At 42.0% G+C, this 21,304-nt stretch overlaps 2 protein-coding genes across 5 annotated transcripts in view; one reads left to right on the plus strand and one right to left on the minus strand.

The window, feature by feature from the left end:
* Window positions 1–10,976, plus strand: part of MLLT10 (MLLT10 histone lysine methyltransferase DOT1L cofactor) — a 125,827-nt gene extending 114,851 nt beyond the window's left edge. For 3 of the 4 annotated variants that reach the window (XM_063413641.1, XM_063413612.1, XM_063413633.1), the window contains 6 exons: window positions 196–384; window positions 790–878; window positions 1,002–1,360; window positions 6,249–6,351; window positions 7,086–7,298; window positions 9,357–10,976. In XM_063413641.1, coding sequence (XP_063269711.1) covers window positions 196–384; window positions 790–878; window positions 1,002–1,360; window positions 6,249–6,351; window positions 7,086–7,298; window positions 9,357–9,425 — 1,022 coding nt within the window. In that variant the 3' untranslated portion in view covers window positions 9,426–10,976. The remainder of the gene's footprint in view (window positions 1–195; window positions 385–789; window positions 879–1,001; window positions 1,361–6,248; window positions 6,352–7,085; window positions 7,299–9,356) is intronic. The other variant, XM_063413623.1, reaches the window with a different exon arrangement.
* Window positions 10,977–16,574: 5,598 nt separating this feature from the next.
* The window catches only part of DNAJC1 (DnaJ heat shock protein family (Hsp40) member C1), a 107,084-nt gene continuing 102,354 nt past the window's right edge, over window positions 16,575–21,304 (minus strand). The window contains exons 10-12 of the mRNA XM_063413653.1: window positions 18,800–18,848; window positions 17,908–18,386; window positions 16,575–16,794 (exon numbers count right to left, since the gene is read on the minus strand). Coding sequence (XP_063269723.1) covers window positions 16,726–16,794; window positions 17,908–18,386; window positions 18,800–18,848 — 597 coding nt within the window. The 3' untranslated portion in view covers window positions 16,575–16,725. The remainder of the gene's footprint in view (window positions 16,795–17,907; window positions 18,387–18,799; window positions 18,849–21,304) is intronic.

Consider the following 21,304-nt stretch of genomic DNA (forward strand, 5'->3'; position numbering starts at 1 on the left):
TGTGAACTTTTTTCTGCAATTTAAATTACTCAAAGTTAATCTTAAATCTTTCCACTAAAAGTCAGACATCTGTAATAATTTTATGTTTTCACATATATGCTAGTCTTAATGTAATGCAGAATTTTAAACTGAATGAAGGTGTTACTCGTTCATTGACTGTGGCTGTGGAATATAATGTGTGCATTTTTGTCTTAGTTTTAGGAATGCTTAAATCATTACACCAACTTCAAGTTGAAAACAGGCGTTTGGAAGAACAGATAAAGAATCTGACTGCCAAGAAGGAGCGACTGCAGCTTCTCAATGCACAGCTTTCAGTGCCCTTTCCAACAATAACTTCAAATCCCAGCCCTTCTCATCAAGTACATGCCTTTCCAGTACAAGCACGTAAGTAGAGGGGATTATTAAAGTGTCAAAGTAATTTGAACATGTATTTATATGAAATATCTATTTCATCCACACATGCCATTGATGGGAGATGAATATAAATGTAGGATGAATATAGACCAAGTATTTGCTGATGTGCTGAATGTTTAACCATCACTTGGTTTATTTTTCTGAACCATTACTACTTGCTTCAGTGCAGTTTCTCTTTTACTTCTGTTTGGAACACATCTATTTGAATCTATTTATTTGCCAATTACTTAGTTAATATTTTACTATTCAGCAATGATTTTAAAGTTGACTTTACATTTTCTGTTTAGCTTTCATTATTTTGAAATGATTATTCTGAATCGTTTTACATGTTACAGAAATTTAACCACCGTGTGTTTTTTGAAATAATTATTTTAGCACCTAGCTCTGATTCCTTGAATAGCAGTAAAAGCCCTCATCTGGGAAACAGTTTTTTACCAGACAATTCTCTTCCTGTACTAAACCAGGTAATTTTTATTTCTTTCTCCCAAACCCAAACTCGTTACAAGTGAACTCATCGCAGTCCTGGCACTGCGGTGTTGGGTGAAGTTTTGTGCAGCTGAGGGCTCTGTTGTTTGTTTTGACACCAGGAGATAACCTCCAGCGGACAAAGCACCAGCAGTTCATCAGCGCTCTCCACTCCCCCGCCTGCGGGGCAGAGCCCGGCCCAGCAGGGCGCGGCAGTCCCCGGAGTTCAGCAGGTCAATGGTGTGACAGTGGGGGCACTGGCCACTGGTATGCAGACTGTAACCTCCACCATTCCTGCCGTGCCGGCTGTGGGTGGAATCATTGGAGCGCTGCCAGCCAGCCAGCTGGCAATCAATGGAATTGTAGGGGCTTTAAATGGGGTCATTCAGACCCCAGCAACAATATCGCAGAACCCTTCCCTCACTCACGCAACCGTGCCACCCAGTGCAGCACATCCTCTGCCAACCACGCTAAATAACAGGTAAGGATTCACTGGTTTTATGTTTTTCCTCTTAGTGGCTGCTGTTCTTCAGGTTAGCTGGGTTTTTTCATCTTACTCCAAATGTATTGTTTATTCCTTTGCCTATAATTGTCAAAATAACTTCTACTCCTGGCCTGTGAAAGTGAGGAGGCATTTAATGAAAGCACAAATAGTCAAGTTAAAGAAATGTTTTCTCTAGACCTTTTGGGAATCCTAGTGAATTCCTGTTTTTTTAATCAAGTCACATTCCCAAACAAATGTAATTATGTAAATGAGCTTCAGCTCCTTTTTTTAGTTCAGAAAACAATATTCTTTGTCCTGCCAATTGTTCTTCCAGGATTGAAGGAGCACTGGAAAAGCTTCCATTTGTTGCAGGAAGAAGGGGGAGGGGGAGAAGGAGAAGGGTATATGGTCATGTAATTCAAGATGTAATAGGCATAACTAACCAGAGCTGTAATACAGTTGCATGGTTTTCAGTTGCCTGCACTGACTCTAAACCCAACAAAATCAGTTTTTTCAAGCAGAGTTCTTATGGATTTCTAAACGCATAAAAAGATTCATTTGTGAGTATTCCTAACAGCCCTTCACCAAAGCCAGGTACCCCCAGTAACATAAACTGCTGCTGCTTGAGCTGCAAGGCAAATGGGTAACAAAAGGAGACAGCTGATTTCCAGGAGGATGGATGGACTTCTTGGTCTGGAAGTATTTTGAGATAGAGCGGAGCCTGGGCCAGCTCTTTCTTGTTGCTCCCCATCCCCACACCCCTTGTCCTGTCCCTCACTTAGGAAAGAGAAGCTGCAGTTCTGTGGAGAAGTGCCTGTAAATAGCAAGGGGATTACTTGTCTTTAGTAGAGTTTATTTTTGGACATTATGGTGGATTATCCATCAAAAAAGACATATGTGATTGGAGTGACGCTAGGGATCCCTAATTTCCTAGCTTCCTTTTCCAGTTTCTTTGCTTCCTGTTGGTTTGGCAGCTCCTGAATATTTGTGTACTGTATCATAGTGTGGTATTGCTTCAGTAGGCTCATAAAATCTGATACTTCCAAGTGTATCCTGCTGTTTGCATGTGTCCTTACGTTTTTCCTGAGTATTTTTCATAGTTTATATCCTTCGTGAACGTGAGGTTTCATAGGATAAACAAAAGACTTTCTGTTCATGAAAGATTTTGTCTTTCAAGAGGATCAGAGGTTTGCGAAAAACACAAAAATTTTGCATTCTCTCCCCAAAAGTGTGAAAAATAGTGAGAGATCAGTGAGGTCAGTGATATTAACCAGTTGATGCTGCTTTCCACTTTCAGGTACTGCCAGAATATATCAGTAATGCTAAATACCAGTCATGCCACTTTTTTCTCAAATGATTTTGTTTATACACAGATGATTTGCTTCTCTTTGTATTGCAGAAGTTCCTTTGTTTCTTTTTTAATATCCATTTTAAGTGCCGTAACTCTTCATTGTGTAGCTTAGTAGTAGAATGTTCCAATTCATGCAAAATACTGCAGCCTGTGTCCTGTTCTGCAGCTCTCATTGTAACCTTTAGTAGAGCCTGGAATACTCCCAGTGACTCTTGTTTTCTGCCACAACAAGCTTATGCTGTACAAGTCTGTCAGCACTTCCGCTTCTCTGTTTCTATTACGGCATGATATCTTTCTGCACTGCTCCCTCAACAATACTAATTTAAAATTAATGTTTATATTACATTGAAAAGTGCACTTTCCACACAATTCTCTGCTTTATTTGAGCTCATCCACATTATTTCCCAGGCCCTCTTCCTTTCGAGGTGCTTCACAATTACCTTAATTTTCTGTGACTTTCCAGTATTTCCAGTTGTATGTTTAGAAGGGAAAAGTTCAGTAATGTTAGTGCTAATATGATTCTGATAATGACATGTGCATTCCTCATTCCTGTTTGTCCCATTACAAATGCTTTAGTGAAATATATTAAAAAACATTTTTTATGGGAACTAAGTTGCAGCGAGGCTCTGGGATGATTTTGAAGGAGGAAAGAAAACCAGACAAAAGCATACTTTCCACTGGTAGAGATCTGGAACTATGGGACACCTGCCAGGCTTGAGTTCGGTGCTGCTTCAGTGGCAGTGGGTTGCCTGTTTCTTTAATGTTGAATTTCCCTGCTCTTTGAACTGCCCTGGTGGGAAGGTTGAACGGTACCAAGCACAGGCAGGCTCCAAGGTTTGGTGCCGTGGTGATGTGAGCTCTCTGACTCTGGTTAGATTGTGTGCTGGGGTCAGGGCTGGAGGTGGTTTAAATCAGTTTGTTGGAAAGCTACATGAGAACTCAGCCCTGCTTCTAACTTCAGGGTATTGTTCTGTAATTTTAAAAGACTTGCCAGATGTTCCTGGAAGTCGCTTGTTACAGTAACTTCCCAAACTTCAGAATCTGTTCCAACAGTTTAATGTGAAAAATAGGCAGAGTGTTCACCGATACAGAGGACTTCTTCATGCATATTGTCCTTTTCATATGAACTCTCTAACTGTGGCACACGAGGTGAGAAAACACTGCTGTGCACGCTGTTGTTGGAGAGAGTTTCAGGTTATAGGTAAAAGAACCTACATTCATTCAGCAGAGAAAAAATACTTGATCCTTTTCTGGGAAAAAGATGGCTTAGTACAGATTGCCAGCAAGTGGGAGATTAAGTGATTTGAGGAAAGAGATAGGATTGTTTCTTTACATTCTCGCAACCAGAGAGGAGTGTAGGATGGAGAGTTTCAGACTGATCATGTACCTTTTAATGAGAAGCTAAAAAGGATTAAATTTACATTCCAAGCTGATCTGGTTTAGAGAAAGCTCTGTGGTGAAATCTAGGGAACTGTCTCTTCTGGGAAGCTTGGAAGCTGCAGCATTTTGTCCTCTGCAGTTTGGTTTTGTTTCTAGACGCTCAGATCTCAGCTGCTGACTGAGGGTATTTTCTTTCAAGTGCCAATGCAGAGCAAGAGAGGCAGGCAGAGCGATTAAAGAGAAGGGAGAACAACAGCAGAAAAAAGAAGTGCAAAGGTAAAACATGATCTGGGAAAAAGAAAGAATATGATAAAAGAATGAACAAAAACAGCGGAGAAGATTCATTCCAGTATAGAAGAATACAGAAAAAGTGAGGTAAAAAGAGAAAAAGGAAATAATGGTAATATTAGTCAGAGTACTGTGGGAAATAGTGTGAAAGGCTTTACCTGAGTCCAGGTAGATCCATTCTCAGCCTTTCCCTCACCCACCAAACAGGTCATTTTGTCACAGGAGATCAGGTCAGTAAAATAGGCCCTGCCTTTGACAAACCTGTGCTGGCTGGGCCTGATCCCCTGGTTGTCCTGCACATGTGAGGGCTCTCAAGAGGATCTGCTCCATGGCCTTCCCTGGCACAGAGGTCAGACTGACAGGCCTGATGCTGAGATCCTCCTTCCAGCCGTTCTTCTAGACAGGCATCACATTTGCTGTCTTGTAGTCAGCTGGGATCTCGAGATCCCAGTCAGTCAGGGCTGCTGGAAAATGGTTGAAAGTGTCTCTGTGCACTCCCATCAGCTCCCTCAGTAGCCTTGGGTGGATTCCATCTGGCCCATAAAGTTCCTGGTGACACAGGCTTCCCTTTCCCCATAGGATATGGTTAGTGCACCCCCCAGCTGTGTCCCGTAGTGCTCAGACTGTGCAACAAAGTCTGAGACAGAGTTTGGATGTGGCTCACCCCATCCCAGTAGGAAGGAATGGTGATGCTTCGGATGCTTTCTTATTGGCTGGTTAATACAAAGTCAAATTACAGCAGAGCTGGCCTACAGTTTGCTGGCTGCTGTAAAAATGCAAGATAAATATCGTGCCCCGAGGAGCTACATGATTTTAGCCTAATGGTGTGGATTTGTGACTGATTTAAGTGAATAATTCCTTACTCCCAATCCCAACAAGAAATCCTGTCATCCTATGCACACCTTCGTACTAGAACTTCTGCATCACACAGTGACCTCATCTGCATTAACAGAGAATCTGTCAGAGTGTTTTGTATTGGTTCAAGCCTCAGCTCAGTTCCCACAGGTTGCAGCCCATTGTGCAAGACCCAGTATGAGGGGAGGGGACAGAAGGGTACAGCTCCAAGGGAAATACTTAAATTTTCAACAGCAGGATAAACCTATCATGAAACAACACTTTAATATGTTAATGGGTGTTTAAAACTAGTTAAAAGCTAACACTACTGAAAGAGTAAATCCAGCTGTCTTCCTGGTCTTCTATTCCCAGCACACCCTTCTTCATGCTGTTGGTCTTGCAGTAAACTGGTGTAGCTGAAGAAACCCTTTGTTTACAGCCTCATTCTCAGCTGGATCTATTGCCTGCCCAGTTTCCTAAATATTTGCAGACAATTTTATGTAGGCATGAAAACAGACTGGGAGTGAAGTCGTTGGCAAAAGCAGCACTCCATGGCAGCACCCCTTGGCCCCTTGCAAGGCTGAAGTTGTTTGCTGCATTGCAGACAAGGTGTGGGCAATATGAGTGCTTTGAATGACACAAAAGATGGGAATTATCAGGAAACCAAGGCAAAGTAAATGCTTGGTAACTAGGTGTTAAAGTTTGGCAAGACCTGTCTTGTAATATAAAAAAAGTAAATATAAAAACTTTCTGTATAAAGTATTTGGGAAGTTCTTTATAATTGGTATTTTCTGAGTTTCAAATAATGTGCATGGAGTAGACATATTACAGGCAAGATGTTGCTGTTGCTCAGCATAAATGAGACTCGGGAGCGGTGTCAGAAATTGCAGCTGGACAGTCAGGCAATATTTGCAGTATGAAGTCAATGCTAAATAGGGTCTGTCTGTTTGTGTACATCTTTAATGGAAAGCTGAAGTAAAAAGTTCCCATACTTTCATATAAACCACAGTATTACCCTGTCAAACCCTACAGTGCCTCGGGACTAGGATTGCTTTCTGACCAACAGAGACAACTATTACTCCATCAACAGCACCAGCAATTTCAGCAATTACTAAGTACCCAGCAACTCACATCAGTAAGTTTTCCAGTTAATTACTATTTATTCCTCTATTGTATTCTAAGGCATGGATAAACTCATCAGCTTAATATAAATAGTAGTAATGCATTTAACTTGATATTAAAGGTTTTGATAATATTCCAGTTGCTTTAACCTTTTTGGATGATAGTCATGTAAAATGTTAGGATATCATTGAGCTGTGTCTATGGCTAGAAAATTCATTCTCTAGTGCCTTCAGTTCCATCTTGTCCCATGTGGACATGGAGGCTTGTCTCTCTCAGCATCGACTGTGGGCAGCAGAGTTTGGGAGCCTGTGTGGATTCTGACAGTATTGTGGTTTTTGATTCCACTGGAGCACTGGCAAAAGGCTTTTGGATATCATCTCATGAGCTGTCTTTGCTCTGCTTGCAGTATTCATATAGGCCATTAGGTAACTGGTTTAATTGTTTGTATTGTTAATTGTGTAGTTTTAGTACACTGTCCTCTCAGTTATATTTGTTGACAGAGGCCTGATGAAGCCAGCAGGCTTAGCTGAACTTCTCCTCAGCTACTGATTTCAGGAAGTCTGACATTAACTTCCTTTCCCACAGTCTCATGGAACTTCATTAGTGTAACCTAAATTAGCTGGGATTAGTTTAAGGGTGTCACTGACTGAAGATGTGGATAAGCAGGAACCCAGGGAGGAGCTATTTTTCAGCAACTAATTATTGATCTTTTTTTTCTTCCTCCTCCCTCTCCCCATACTACTCAAGGAACAGCATCAGGCCCTTTTGTATCAATTAGTACAGCAACAGCATCACCATCACCAACACCATCAGTCTGAAGTACAGCAATTGCAGATTACTGGAGGAGCACAGATACCCATAAACAACTTACTTTCAGGCACACAGGCCTCACCACTTAATGCAGCTGCTGCCAACCCCTTCCTTACAATTCATGGAGATAACGCAGCTCAGAAGGTGACAGTAAGTATACTTCTCACCTCGCTTTCCATGCAGCACCTCCAGGAGGTAACTAAAAGATAAGAAGCAGGTTATGTGCCTGTATTCACAAATCAAAGATGGTGGATTTTTTTTTCTTTATTTATTTTATTTTTCTTGAGCCTTGGGCTGCACTTAAATGAGGCTCAGAACTCTGTGAACTTGCAGTCACACCAGAAGTGTCTGCTGCACACTGGTGCTTCCCTGGATCGGGACACCAATCCAGTGAGCCTTGCCTTCCTCCTGTAATTACAACTGCAGGCCCAGTCCTCTTCATCCTGCTCCTTCCCCAGCATTGTGGATCATTCCTTTTACACCTTCCTGGTGGGTTTGCCTTGGCCAGGCCTCGGGCCCTGTGGGCATTGCCTGGTGGGCTGGGAGGTGGGGAGCCCATGGCTGGGAGGGTGGAACCTGTGCAGGGAGAATGGGCTCTGTGCATCTTGGTGCTGGCCTGGGAGAATGAGGCTGTACAGTGGGAGGCTGAGCTGCCCTTCTGCTTCAGAGAGTAAAAAACCTTTCCGAGAGGATAAAGAAACAAGACACATTTTTCTGGCAAAGATGTTCCATTATCTTCAGTATTTGCCCATAATCTCCATTCCCAAGACAAGAATTCTTTCTTCAAGAAATCAGAGAACAGGCTTCATTCTTTAAGGGTCCTACAGCTGAGATGAGAGGATGAAGGAAGGAGCAGATGAAACTTGGGAAAAAAGGATGAACAGAGCAGGAAGACAAAAGTTTCAGCATTCCTTAGAGAAGACAGCAAGTGATAGTGGTAGAGAAGAAAGAGAGGCTTGTCTGTAAGAGCAGATGGGGGAGAGTTTGGGCTAAGTATGAATCCCCTCTCTGCTCCCCACCTCCAGCTACTTTAGGAGCACTGGGTGGAGGACTCGGGCTGGGCTTCCTTGGTTCTTCCAGGCACTACACGCTTCCAGACACAAACCACATAAATGATGAATTTCCAGGATGATTTTCCCTGGAAACAGCTCCCTTCCATTCCAAATTGGGAGCACTTGGCTTTTGTTCTGGGCAGTTGTGATGCCGCGGCTGTGAACGGTCACTGTGGTGGGGCCCCACTGTCAGGGTCACTGACTGGCACAGCGAGCAGGCCTTGCCTCCAGGCCTTCCTTCATTCAGAAATGTTTCATTTGTTCTCTTATGTTTAAAACTGATCTCCCCTCATTCTCCAAAAATTAGTAGTGAATGGAATTGAGACCCTATATTTGGTGTACATCCAAGCAAAATATACTATGTGATCTTACTTTGTTTTTTTAAAAAATGGCCATTACTAGTTTGTACAGTGCAGTGTATTTTTACAAATATGCCAGTTACAGTTTTTATGTTATCTCTAAGCAGGTCCAAGAAATCTCAGAACATCTTTTATAAAAACGTTTACCAAAAATTTCTTTTGAAACTGATTTTTTATTTTTTTAAGGCTAGCATTGAGACAAGTTGCATAGACTGTTGAACTGTTTTTAATAAATTCTCTATTTGCCAGAGTTTGTTTTAATCTCATTTGCAGTTGAAACAGGTTTTCAGGTATTTCTGAATGCTCAGTGAATGAGATGAGATTTTTGCTCAGTCCTGTTCAATACTTGCAGGAAATGTCTTTGTAGCAATATATGAAAGAAAGAAGTGTGATTGGGCAGACTGGAAATTGTACTTATTCTCATGGAGAAGTGTAGATTTCAGCCCTCTCCAGTGGACAAATGTAGCAGCGGTCACCTGGTGTTTCTCTTTACCATCTTGCAGTTTTAGAGAGATGTTCCCATGGCCAGGAACAGCCACTCCTGTTGGAATAACAGTAGAAGGAGAGTTGTTGTTTTCTAATGCTGCCTGTCGTGACCTTAGCATTAGTTGCTTCAATACAGGACTGCTCTTTTAGTTATTCTTGCCTTTCCCACTTTCTGTTCTGCAGCACATGGTTATTTTTACAATGCAGGAGTTACTATTGAGATGGCTATAGTGAATGTACCTCAACTGCTTTGTCATCTTTATGAATTGAATTTTACTTAGCTCTGTAAGTTATAATCTGATTTTGAGAAGTATTTTCTCTTACACAGAGGCTCAATGATAAAACTGGACCAGTTGCGTCAGAGAAGAGCTGACATTTGAACGACCCTTGAGGCCTGCACGTCCTGCTGTTCGAGCACTTCACGTGGCTGCAACCCCGGGTCCCCTTCTGCAGATGGAAAAAGAGCAACAAGGAACTCTTACTGCACAGCAAGAGGTTAATAATGTTCACAAGGATATTTTGGGTAGGCTTTCGTTTGCTTTCTTGTTGCACTAAAATGGATGTACTTTTTAATGTCTCAGACTGTGAAGTAGATAAAATTCTGCAAATCATAATTATTTTGTCAATATGATGGTACTAAGTACAAATTCAACCACGGAAGAACACACACTCGACTCTTCAGTGCTGATGTCACAGCTGTAAAGGCTGTAAAGGTCTGCAGTGATGCATTGCTGTGGTTTCAGTGCTTCCAGCAGCCCAACCCCAGCTCTGCTGCTGCAGTTAGAACAGATCCCTTTAGACTGAGCTTGTAATGACAGCTGGGACCTGCTGTTCATTGCTTCTTTTTTTACACATCTGTTTTGGAACCTGACTCATAAGGGAATTGACTTCTGAACTTTTTATTCCTTTAAATTCCTATTGTTGTATAGTTGGAGTTTTTCTTGAATAAGAATTATGGTATGGAATCCAAAGTTTAATAATTTTGGTGTAGATTTTAGAGTTCTGAGGTTTTTAAAGGAACCAGTTTGGTTCCAGCGACAAAGTTTTCTTACCAGATGGGGCCACACTGGAAGAAGTTTGTGTAGTGTTTGGCCTAAACCAAGTGCCTGTTGCTACCTCCATTTTGTTGAAATGGCTGCAAACAGCTGATCATGCACTAGACGTGTCCTTTTTAGCAGCAGGAATATTCTGTCTTGCACCAGCAGCCTTGTTCTGCCTTTCCTAGAGGTGTTTATACCACTGTAGAGAGCTCAGGCAGATTGTTACCTGGGTCACTTTTCACTAATGAATTACCAAAAAGTGAGTTACCATTGCCCACTGACATTTCCCGGTGGCTGAAACGGGTGGACTTGTGTTCCAACACTTGGGCAGGTGCTGATCTCGTGGTGAGTCTATGCAGGGTGGTGAAGGACAGGTTAAATGGGGGTAATGACCACTAATCAAGAGTGAGGTGGGAATTATTAGCAGAAAAGACCCAGCTGTAATTAGACCTCCACTGTGTACTTACTTGGAAGAACATGTTAATTCTGCAATATGTTTCTTAGTTAAACATTGCACAGTTCTTACCTCATTTCTGTAAATAAAGTTTTGTGAATCTGTTTTGTATTGTGAAGAATTCATAAGAAAACATTGATATTTTGATTTGTAATATTTCTAATTAGTAGATTTAATTGAAAAAGTAAAAATAATTTATTTTTATATGTCCTGGGGAATTTTTAAAAAATGTCACAAATCACTTTTGTAGATACTTCACAAAAGTAAACCAGTGGTTTATTTTACTTACTCGCCCCACTGGTGGATATTCTGTAACAATTTGTACAAAAGGTAAGATGGAAATGTGCTGTTATTTTGACTAGATGTAAAATTCCAAGTGTATGAAAAGATATGTACAAAGCTTTTGTTAATAAACTTTAATAATGTTTATCATTGTATATGACTTGTGTGAAGGTGAGTCTTGTAGAAGAATGGAATATTTCTATTAACATCACATGAGAGGAAGAGTTTGATTTGCACATGGCTACTAAATTTTATTACACAACACGTTTCAAAAACTATTTTTCATGTAAATTTTTTGCTTTCAGGAGACACTGATGTAGCTGAAAAACTGTACAGGGGTATTTGTGCTTACTGGACAGCGTGGGTGTGGTGTCAGAGTGTGCTGTCCCCCTCAGAGAGGCCTGGCTGCTGTCACAGGGGCAGGGCTGCTGTCCCGGCTCCGTTCGTGCCGCTGTAGCTTGGCCAGAGCTCAGGGGGGCGGGCGGGGCCTTCCCTGCACTGTGCTGGGGTGAGGCAGCGAGGCCCAGGCTGTCGCTGGAACCTTTGAGCTGTACTTTCTGTAAAACCAGCACGGTGCTGCTTTCCATGAGTTTTGTTTGCTGGCCATGGGAAGGTTGGTAAATAGCTAAACTGCTGGGGTTTATTTCCCAGGAAGCAAACAGAACTCGACCCTTCCTGTACAGTCACTGTAAGATCAAATGTGAGGGGTTGAGCTCATCAGGGGGTGACAGACAAGAGATGCTTTATGGCTTCCTCACAATTTTTAGCCCCTCTCTAGTCAGGCTCTAGAGCAGCTTCTAGGGACAAGCAGCAGGAAGATGGTGTTGCTGTGGGCCTGTGCCATTTGAATGTTGTTCCATCTGCTCAAAGCCCAAGTATTGAATATTTTTGTTTTATTTTCCAATGGGGAAAACTGGAGTCCTGAAAGAAGACTGGTAAATGAACAAGGCTCAGAACAGTAGGGAAACGTGAAACATCACCTGGCACAGCAAAGGGGCATCACTTGTTCCCACCCTCCCTGGGACTAGAAAAACCTCCTGGCATTTTCGGGGTAGTTGACAAATGTTTTATGCTTTGAGGTGAAGATGTTCAGAGATTTCAGCGTTTGTACTGATTAGAGCTGTACAAGGGCCAGAGCTCAGTGTGTTGGTGTTGTGGCCCTGTTGAGCCCTGGCTGTTGGGCAGTGCTGAGAAGGGAGAGTTCAGAGCACGGAGGGCTGGGCCCCAAAGTTCCTCAGCACTGCCAGACCTGGAGAGGACGGGGAAGAAAAGCCCAATCTGCCCCTGCTCCCGGCACAAGGCCTCCAGGGAATCCTGAGTGCCACTTCTGGAGCCATGGCCTGCTGCTTTAGTCATGGGCCTAACCAAAGCTAAAACTGCTTAGGGAACATAAACCACCTTGCTCCAGTTGGAGTAATACCATGGCAATCAGTAAAAGTGCTAAGTCCTGCCTTTCCTTGTGTATTCCTTCTATTGGAGGGAGTAATTGGTCTAGGTAAAACCTGTTAACCAGGTAAACCAGTTTAATTCTGTCTCCTGCTAAGAGAAGCACAGTCAGAAATACTTGTGAAATTGTCAAGAGATTGGTGCCAGAAGCCCAGGATAGCAGTGGGAGATTTACAGTACCACAATTCTGGCACGAACAGCAACAGCAACAGCAAGGAAATAATGAAAAGGACAGTTCTGACATCCAAACAAAAATTCAATTCACCAGCCCTTTGAAGAAAGAGACCACATCAAAGCCAGGTTCACATGAGGGCCAGATGCAGTCAAAACCAAACTTCTTTCAATGATTTTTCAGGTCCTCACATGGAAGATGATGGTCTGTGGCTGATTTGGCCCCAGTTTAGGAGCTCACAGTGCTGTCCTTGTGGAATGCCTTGGGTGCCAAAGCAGCCCAGGCCCCTCTGCAGGCCCCTGGCAGCCAAGCTGCTGCATCCTCCCAGTGTGTTGGGAGCTGCCCTGGGCTCAGTGTCAGGAAAGCAGCACAGACTAAAGGTGCTGCATTCAGATTTTTTACCAAAACCCCACTTCGCTCACAATGACAACAGACCTTATGGCTTACAGAAGCCAAATAATTCTGGACAGCCTACAACATCTGAAATCCTGCTTTTATCAGCTTTATCCATTCAAGCTGTGTTAGCAGGAGCAACTCCTTCAGCAGTGGCACTGTGTGACATTTAAACTGACCACTTTTCTGATGCCTGTTTTTCATAAGCTGCACTAAAATCATACTGTTGGGTCTGCCTAAAGGAGAACTGTCCAGTGTTCCTGTTGTTTTCAAGCCCTATCATCTCACAAAGAGGTCACATTGCAGAATCTTTCCTGAAACTTCTTCCATCTTTTTTTTTAATTCTTTTGAACACTGAGAACTATAAGGTTGAGAGTAATGTAGTCCAACCGTCTGCAAGGACACTGCAGAACAGCATCTGCTGTTCTTCAGAACTAACAGCCTAAATGAGAGCACTTCACAGCATCTCAGTCACACTCTACTTACTCCCTTGCTTGTCAGGATCCTCCAGCACTGGACTTTATCCTCAGCATGGTTAAGGGATTATTGCCCTCACAGTCTCATCTGTTCAAACACCTCCCTTCCACAGTGCTCTGCCCGTGCCATCAGCAGAGATGAGCTAAGGCACTCTCAGAAGGCTCAGATCGGACGCATGTAGGTGTAAATCAGTGCAGAACCTGCAGCACAGACTGTCTCTGGGACTGAACACAAAGCTATGGTGCAAAGACACTGTTGAGCTACAGCTCAGAACTGCCCATGAAAGAAAACGCATTTTGCTAGCAGGCAAATACTAACATTACTTAAAGGAAATCTAGATTCTGTGCTAGAACAGAAGTTGGAAGCAGTTGCTTAAATCCCTAGTCTTGAGTGACCTTGGCCTTCATGGACAGAAAGTTTTAGAAAAACAAGCGCTGGTGGTGGGTAACAGACCCATGAGAAAACAAAACCTGGCGCCAGTCTTCCACCTCTCTGGTGAGCATCGTGTCTGACCTCAGATGTCAGCCACCACAGACTAAAGGCACTGCTGAACAGGCTTTGTCACCATCCACAAAACACCTGGCAAGCCCGAGAGGATTCTGAAAGGCTCTGAAGAGGCTCTCAAGGTCTCAGACTCTTACCCAGGGCTCCTTCCTCCCCTTTGCCAAACACTAAAGCTGAAGCTAAGGGTGCGTCCGTTCCTTCGGCCCGTGATGAACTGAATGTGAAACAGGATGAAGCCTTCGCTCCCCCGCCCATGAGGGACAGCTCCCGATGGGGCTGTGAGCAGCTGCAGGCAGAGCTCAGACCCACGGCTGCAGGGCACTGACACAGTCCCCATCCAACACCTTCCGTTCAGAGGGACCCACCCCTGCTACGCAAAACCTTCCCAGGTCTCGATGCTGAGACACTTGGGCCTGTCCCCCATTCCCAGTGCAGTGCCACTGTGCAAGAGGCCACAGGCAGCTTGCCTCTGCTTTCAGGAAGGTTCAGTCTCCAAGCAGCAAGGATGCAATCCATCAATTCCCCTCCATCCACGCATAAGCTGTGATTAGACAGACATCCAGCACTCCCCATATTCAACCCAAGTGTGACAGTGTGGCATATACAACCTTTGCCCATCCTTCAACATCTTCCTTCAGGTAAACTGGATTTGTCAGGAGCACTGTTTCAAGTTTCTCAGTGTGAATGGTCTCACTTACAAACAGAAATTCTTACCCCTCAGCAGTGCTTGTCCTTCCTTCGAGCCCCGTGCAGAGAGGCTGTGGTGGAGGGAGGGAAGCAGCGTGGGGATCCCCGCTGGGGATGTGGGCAGCCGTGGGCAGGTGCTCCCGTTCACTTTAGATCTCCAGCAATAAAGGTGTCAAGAGTCCTCCCAAGTCTTTGTTACCTTTGCCACTGGGTCTTTCTGCCCTGACACCTAACTAAGCTTTTTCTCACTCCAAACTGAGCCCATTGTTGCTGTTCACGGCCACAGCAGATTTGTAACAGTTCCATATGGATCGCATCAGGGAATCAGATCACAAAACTGCAGGGCTCTCTCTTACATACCGGGAAGATTTTTCTCTCCCTCTAGTCTAGAGCAAATACCAACAACACCTTCCTAGCAAATCAGGTAATGCAAACTGGATCGTTCTCTCTGCTCTCTTCTCCATGCACATTTCAGTGTGATACACTGAACCAGGCACACCATCCCAGGTAAAATCTTGTAAATCCAGAGTGGAAAAGAAAGATGACTCTCTCCTCCCTCACTTAGCTTCAAGGCTAAACTCTTCCATTATTTGCTTTCTCTTTTAGAAACTGCAGAAATATTCCCATTACCAGTCTATTTTTTTCAGGAACAGTACCATTTGCTCATGTTCTACCCCAGCTCCACCCATAATTCTCATTTTAGCAGCTTTCCTTTGCAGCCAGTTCCATTCCCTTGCTTTACATCTGGTCATCTCTCATTGAGTGTTCTGGATGACTAAAAGCTTTTGAAATTAAAGTTTTCTTGGTATCTCTTGAAAATACCTCACTTGATCTCACTAAGATTCTTCCTTCAAAGTAGCACAGAATTCCCGTTCCACTGATTAGCCCCCAGATTCCAGTGCAGTTAAGCTGTGAAGTCCTCTATGAAAAAATAATTGATCAATTATTTTGTATCTGGCTATGTTTCCAAAATATAATTATTTCTACCAACTAAGATTTTTTTAATATCAGACAAAAGAAAAGCTCCAGCTGGTAGAGGAACACATATGGAACAGTGTTCTATTCCCTAAATACTTACTCCTTAAAGTTTTATGGGAGTGGGGTCAAATGTTGTGAAGTGCTGATCTGACAGAAGGAGCACAATGGGCAATTACTGGGGAAATCAGCGGCGGAAATGGCAGAAGTTAACAGAGACTTTCATCCACCAAGTTTCAGTTTTGAGTTCATTTTGAGTTTTCATTTTGGTTTTGAATTAAAGCTCAAAACATTTTTAGAATCCTGGTATTAAATCACAATTTGAATGGTAAATAATGCTTTAAAAAATGCAAGTCCTTAATGTTTCTTGCAATGGACTGTAATCATTGCTGTGATTTATTGCTGTCATTTACAGCCCATTAAATACCCTTTGTTCCAACATTTTAAGCTTTTCATAATATTGAAAAAGTTACACAAAACAAAATTACAGGTATGGAATAATATAACCCTTATTACCTGTTCTTCAAATTAAAACCAGGGTATACAGCCATCCCCAAAATGAGACCTCCTAGCCCAAGAATGTTAGCCATTCTGTACCTAAAAATGGTCCTGAAGTACCTTATCTCCTAATTTCTAATTAAATCATGAAGGCCTTTAGTGTTTTTACCCATTTCAACTTTACTGAATTAACAATGCTATCAAATACCTCTGCAGGGATGGCAAAAGAAGGTATTATATTGCAGGTGCATATAAATATATGTGGAAGTTAATATTAGAAATACTACTTATTTCAAAATATTACTGGATATTTATAAGAATACGGTATTTATAAGCATATGGTCTTGGATTAGAAGGTGCAAGAAAGAAAAATATATTTTGAGTGCAGAGTTCCATTACTCTTGTGCTTGCTTAACAGTTCCAGGTCGGTTCTCTCTTTCAATACAAATATAAGTTATTTGTATCCACTGGCTGCAAACCTACCAGATTCAGTATGTGATTATCAGAGAGGGCTTTCCCGAAGCTCTGCTCACTTTTAGACACTGTTAGCACACATCTGCATCAAACAGTACAAACACACCTTCATTCTTCAACACACAACCCAGGTACGATGGAGTAAGATTTATTATTATTTTCTTTTACTAAGGCACATGACGTATAGAAATACTGAGGTACAAAAATGCAGTTTCCTGCATGAGATTTAAAACCCCATTTTGACAAAGATGAGCTACATCTCTTCTTGCTCACAACATTCAGCTTTTAGCCATTTTTTTCTTTTGCACCAGTTCAACAAGCAACTTGTATCTTGCTATACACTCCTCCTGGAAGAAAACACAAAAGTGTTATTCAAAGGTTGGTATTGTAGTACTGCTTTAACTCTATACATGTACTTTAATCTAGAAAAAGACCTGGGTTCTGGGGGTTGTGTAGGGGTATTTTTTGTTTGTGGGGTTTTTTTGTTGAAGGGTTTTGTTGGGTTTTTTCTTGACTGGTTGCTTTGTTATTTTCTTATGTTTCAAAGTTGCAAACTGAATTTGAGAAGGGGAATCTACATCTAGTGAAGAAGGGATTAGAAAAATGAACTCGCAGTTTACATTTCTTAGTGGCTTATTTATCTGAAGAGCACACAAACCCAAGGACCAGTTGCCCAGTACTTGACAATGGCTGCCAGAGCAATGGAGCAGCTGTACTGCAGTGTCTGTTCCAAAGAGTGGCTCTGGGGTGAGGCACACTGCAGGCAGGCTCAGCTGAGCCTCCAGGGTCACTAACACAGCACCTGCTGGCACCAGGAGCTCTGAACAGCTTCAGAGAGACCCCCATCCTTCCCCACGGCACTTCCTGCTGCCTCGCTGGGTTTGGCACAAATGTTACAGGGCTTTTCTGCAGCTATGGCTGAAGTAAGCAAACTAAAGTATCATAACTATCAGGAAATCTAGTGCAGACCATCTATATCAATGACAATGCTATTTTTAAAAATCATACTTACAAAAGAACATTAGATTATTGAGCATTTAACACTTACAGATGTATTACTTATTTTGTTTGTTCATTGAGATGGGCTGAGAAAGGTATTGTGAAAGTGTAAGCAAGCAGCTCATCAATGTTTGGATACTAAATTTGAATCAAAATTTGTTTTAAAATCTAATTTTGTTCTGCAATTGAAGATCTGAAAGGCAGAGGAGAGGTAGCTATTTTAAATGAGTTGATTTCAGCATTTTCTATGTTAGATCAAACAAGCTGAAATAAGTGAAAAAAAAGTTTTAAATAAAGCAACAAATGTGAGAGTAATGTTCTTTAGGTCATCTGAGTCTGGACTGAGAGGCCAAGTAAAGGCCTCACCTTTTTGTATGGGCTCCTCCTTAAGGTAATGATAAATTGGTAGCAAATATGTCTCCCCTCAATTTAGACTACAGTTCAGTCAAAACAAGCCAAACCTTGCTTTTTCCAGGAACGCATTTTGCTATTTTATCCCAGCGATCCGATGTTCCCTTTGGATATTGCTGCAAGGCCATTTCCAGAAGCTTCTGTTGATTTTGAGTCCACAGTTCTTCTGGTGCACGGCTTTTCTCCCTTCTTCTGCTTTCATCATCACTCTCTTCCTCTTGCTCAGTGCTATCAAAATCTTTCTGACGTCTCCCTCTGCCCTTCTCCTCCGGTAGCTCCTTTGGTGCCAGCAGAGCCGTTTCAGGCGCTTTGACGATCTTTCGTCTGCGGTGTCTCGTTTCACTTGCCGTGCTCTCCTTTGGATCTGTCTGGATATCCATCTGCTCTGATAGAAGACTGTAGTTCCCCTCCTCCTCCACCTCCTCTTCCCTTTCTCGCTGGGTGATTATGTGATCCGGCAGATTCATGCTGACTTTGGAATTTTTGGAATTGTGTGCCAGCGTTTTAAGCTCCGAGAGCCTAATGACACCTGTTAGAAGCACTGCTGTTACACTTCTGAAAAAGTTAAACATCCCACAAACAAGCAGGGAACTGCCCACAAATTAAAGGTTCTCAGAATAGTGCAGAGTGGACAAAAAGCTCTTCTGAAGTGAGAGCTTAAGAAAAAATTGAGAAATCAAGGCACTTACTTGACAATTAGGAGCTTATCTATGGGAAGTGCTGCTGAATTCTCACACTGATACAAGCAAAGAGAGCAACCTGAAGAAATGACCCAACCCCACAATAAACGGAGTAAGAAAGCCCAGGAGGATGTAGCTAAAGGGAAATGTGTCCTCAGAATACCCAGCAGTTCCCTTTCCTCAAAGTAAGGCAAGGCTGCAGAAATCTCTCTGTGAAAGGCACAGCTATCACCCAAACCCAGTCATTTTCATAAGTACTCACCTGGTGTATACGTGACAGAATCCTTCACCTGTTTGGCTTTCAGGGTAACCTGCATGAAAACAACGAAAATGAAGGACTATTAAAAGTCATATCGTTGGGGATATTGAAGAATTCATTTTTAGCTCACCACAAATCACCTACATTGAAGACACAGTAAATATGGTGAGGCTGTTTTTCTTTGGCTGCCTTTGCTCATATGTGGAGTTCAAATGGGCTTAAAGTAACCCTTTAGATTTTGTTCTTTCTAAACTATTCTTGGCTTATTAAAATAATATAAACAATGCTACAGATTTCTATTACTATCACCATAATACACCACAGTTGATAATCAAATTTTATTTTCTTTCCTTGTTAAACCCTAATTTTCTGGCCTAAAAATACCACAAGGATAGGGGGAAAAGAACCAAATGAGTTATATTCTATATATTAGTTTCTCAATACTGAACAAAAGAGCAAAATAACCCACATAGGTCCAGATGATGAAGCACAGAAGTGGACAGATATTGAGTCCCCAAAGGAAAGGTAAGTTTGACTGCCAAAGATCAGCAAAGACACATCCTAAGTCCTGGTGCTGCAGCAGCAGTTGTTATTGATAGTCCAGAGAATAGAGAACTGCATGATTCAACCTCTCCAGGTATACTGAAATCTCTGTCCTAGGAGAAAAATAACACTAGGGTGTTTTTTTTTATTTTTTAGAGTAGAAAGCAATTGTTTCAAAATTTGTTCTGTTTGTAAGCAAACAAACAGGCTTTACCCCACCTAGAACAAGGAGCTTTATCCCAAATTTCTAGACTTCACAACAGATAACAAGCCAGGCTTCGCTTAAAATTCAGATTCTTTATTTACTTAGCATCTTTGTTATATAGAACGACCACAGAATTACAGAATGGCTTGGGTTGAAATGGACCTTAAGGATCATCTGGTTCCAATCCTCCTGGCCATGAAGACACCTTCCACTGGACCAACCAGGCCTTGAACACTTCCAGGCATCCATCACTTCCCAGGGCAACCTTTTCTAGTACCCCACCACGCTCACAGTAAAAAAATTCTTCCTACTATCTCATCTAAACCTACTTCCTGTCAATTTAAAGTCATTGCCCCTTGTCCCATCACTACAGACACTTGTAAAAAGCCCCTCTCCAGCTCTCTTGTAGCTCCTTTAAGGCAGCAGCCTGCAGTCCCAAATTCAAGTATCACAAGAAAACATCTTAAAATGTAGTACTCAGAGAATTATACAATCTTTTTCATTACTGAAAATGTTTGACAAATCCTAGATATAATTTTTTTAATTTTTTTTTTTAACATGAGGACTTTATTAAAAAGCCATAAATTGAAATCAAGTAGTCTGAACCACTCAAATCAAACTTAAAATGTGAACAGGCAACACACTGAATCAAACCTGACACTACATGGCATGGGTTCCCTGTGTTCCTGCTCTCTGAACCTGGGACCTCAGATGTTAACATCCATTTAATGTAAGGTGTGTGGTAGTGAGTAAAAATAAAAAATACATCACTTCCAAAGTCAGGAATTCCTCTGTGTGGGATTTATGGGATTTACCCACAATAGGAGTCACCTAGGCCTCCTGAGCCACAGCACAGACTTCTGCTGTCTTAGCTACCTCATGTTAACAATAACAATTATTCCCTACTCACAGCAGCACCAGAGAGCAAACCTGCCAGAGGGCTGTAAAGCCATTTGCTGTGAGAAGAATTAAATAATAAGATTCAGGATTTTTGTTCTATGACAAGATTCATAAGTGAGCACCTCAATAGTTAAAATACCTTGGTACCATCTGCTTCTAATCTGGTCTGTTTGGTTCCTCCCACCCACCTTTCTGCCCACAAAATTGCAGCAGTTTGCTGTAAAAATAGACTGGTGCTGGATCTCCTTAAGGAAATGACAACAAGACTTAACAAGGCAAAGTGGTCTATTTTCCCTACAAATTAAGCCTCATTTTCTGGGATGATTAAGTTCAAATGAAAACTCTGTGAACAATGAAATCCCAACTCTAATTAACCAAAACCTTTATCCAGAGGTAGACATCTGGCACAGAAAACTCCAGTTTCTACTGTTGCAGTACAATAAAGTTTTAATTGTTCAAAGAAAAATGTCAGAATACTGTAATATGAACAGATAATTTTCAGTGGCACTAACAGTTCTGGGATCCCTGTGATCCCAATTTTGAAACAACAGAAGGGATCTTCTTTGAAAAATACGATCCATTAACAGAAATCGCTTTCCTTAAAAAATTATATTCTAAAATAATCAAAATTAAAGCATTTGTGTTCCATCTTTAGCAGTGTCTCTACAGTACTAATGATTTAAAAGGCTCAGAACAGAAGGAACAGAGAGGAACAGAAAGCGTTCTTGACTGCTGAACAGGATGGATCCTTAGTGGTGTCCTGCTATGCATCTCTTAAATAGAAATCACGTTATATAAACTGGATTATAATAGATTATTTTCAAAAGAGGGAGAAGAATTTGCCATGCAAGTAAGTACCT

This window comes from Prinia subflava, chromosome 1 (assembly GCF_021018805.1).
Source record: "Prinia subflava isolate CZ2003 ecotype Zambia chromosome 1, Cam_Psub_1.2, whole genome shotgun sequence".
Taxonomy (NCBI): Eukaryota; Metazoa; Chordata; class Aves; order Passeriformes; family Cisticolidae; genus Prinia; species Prinia subflava.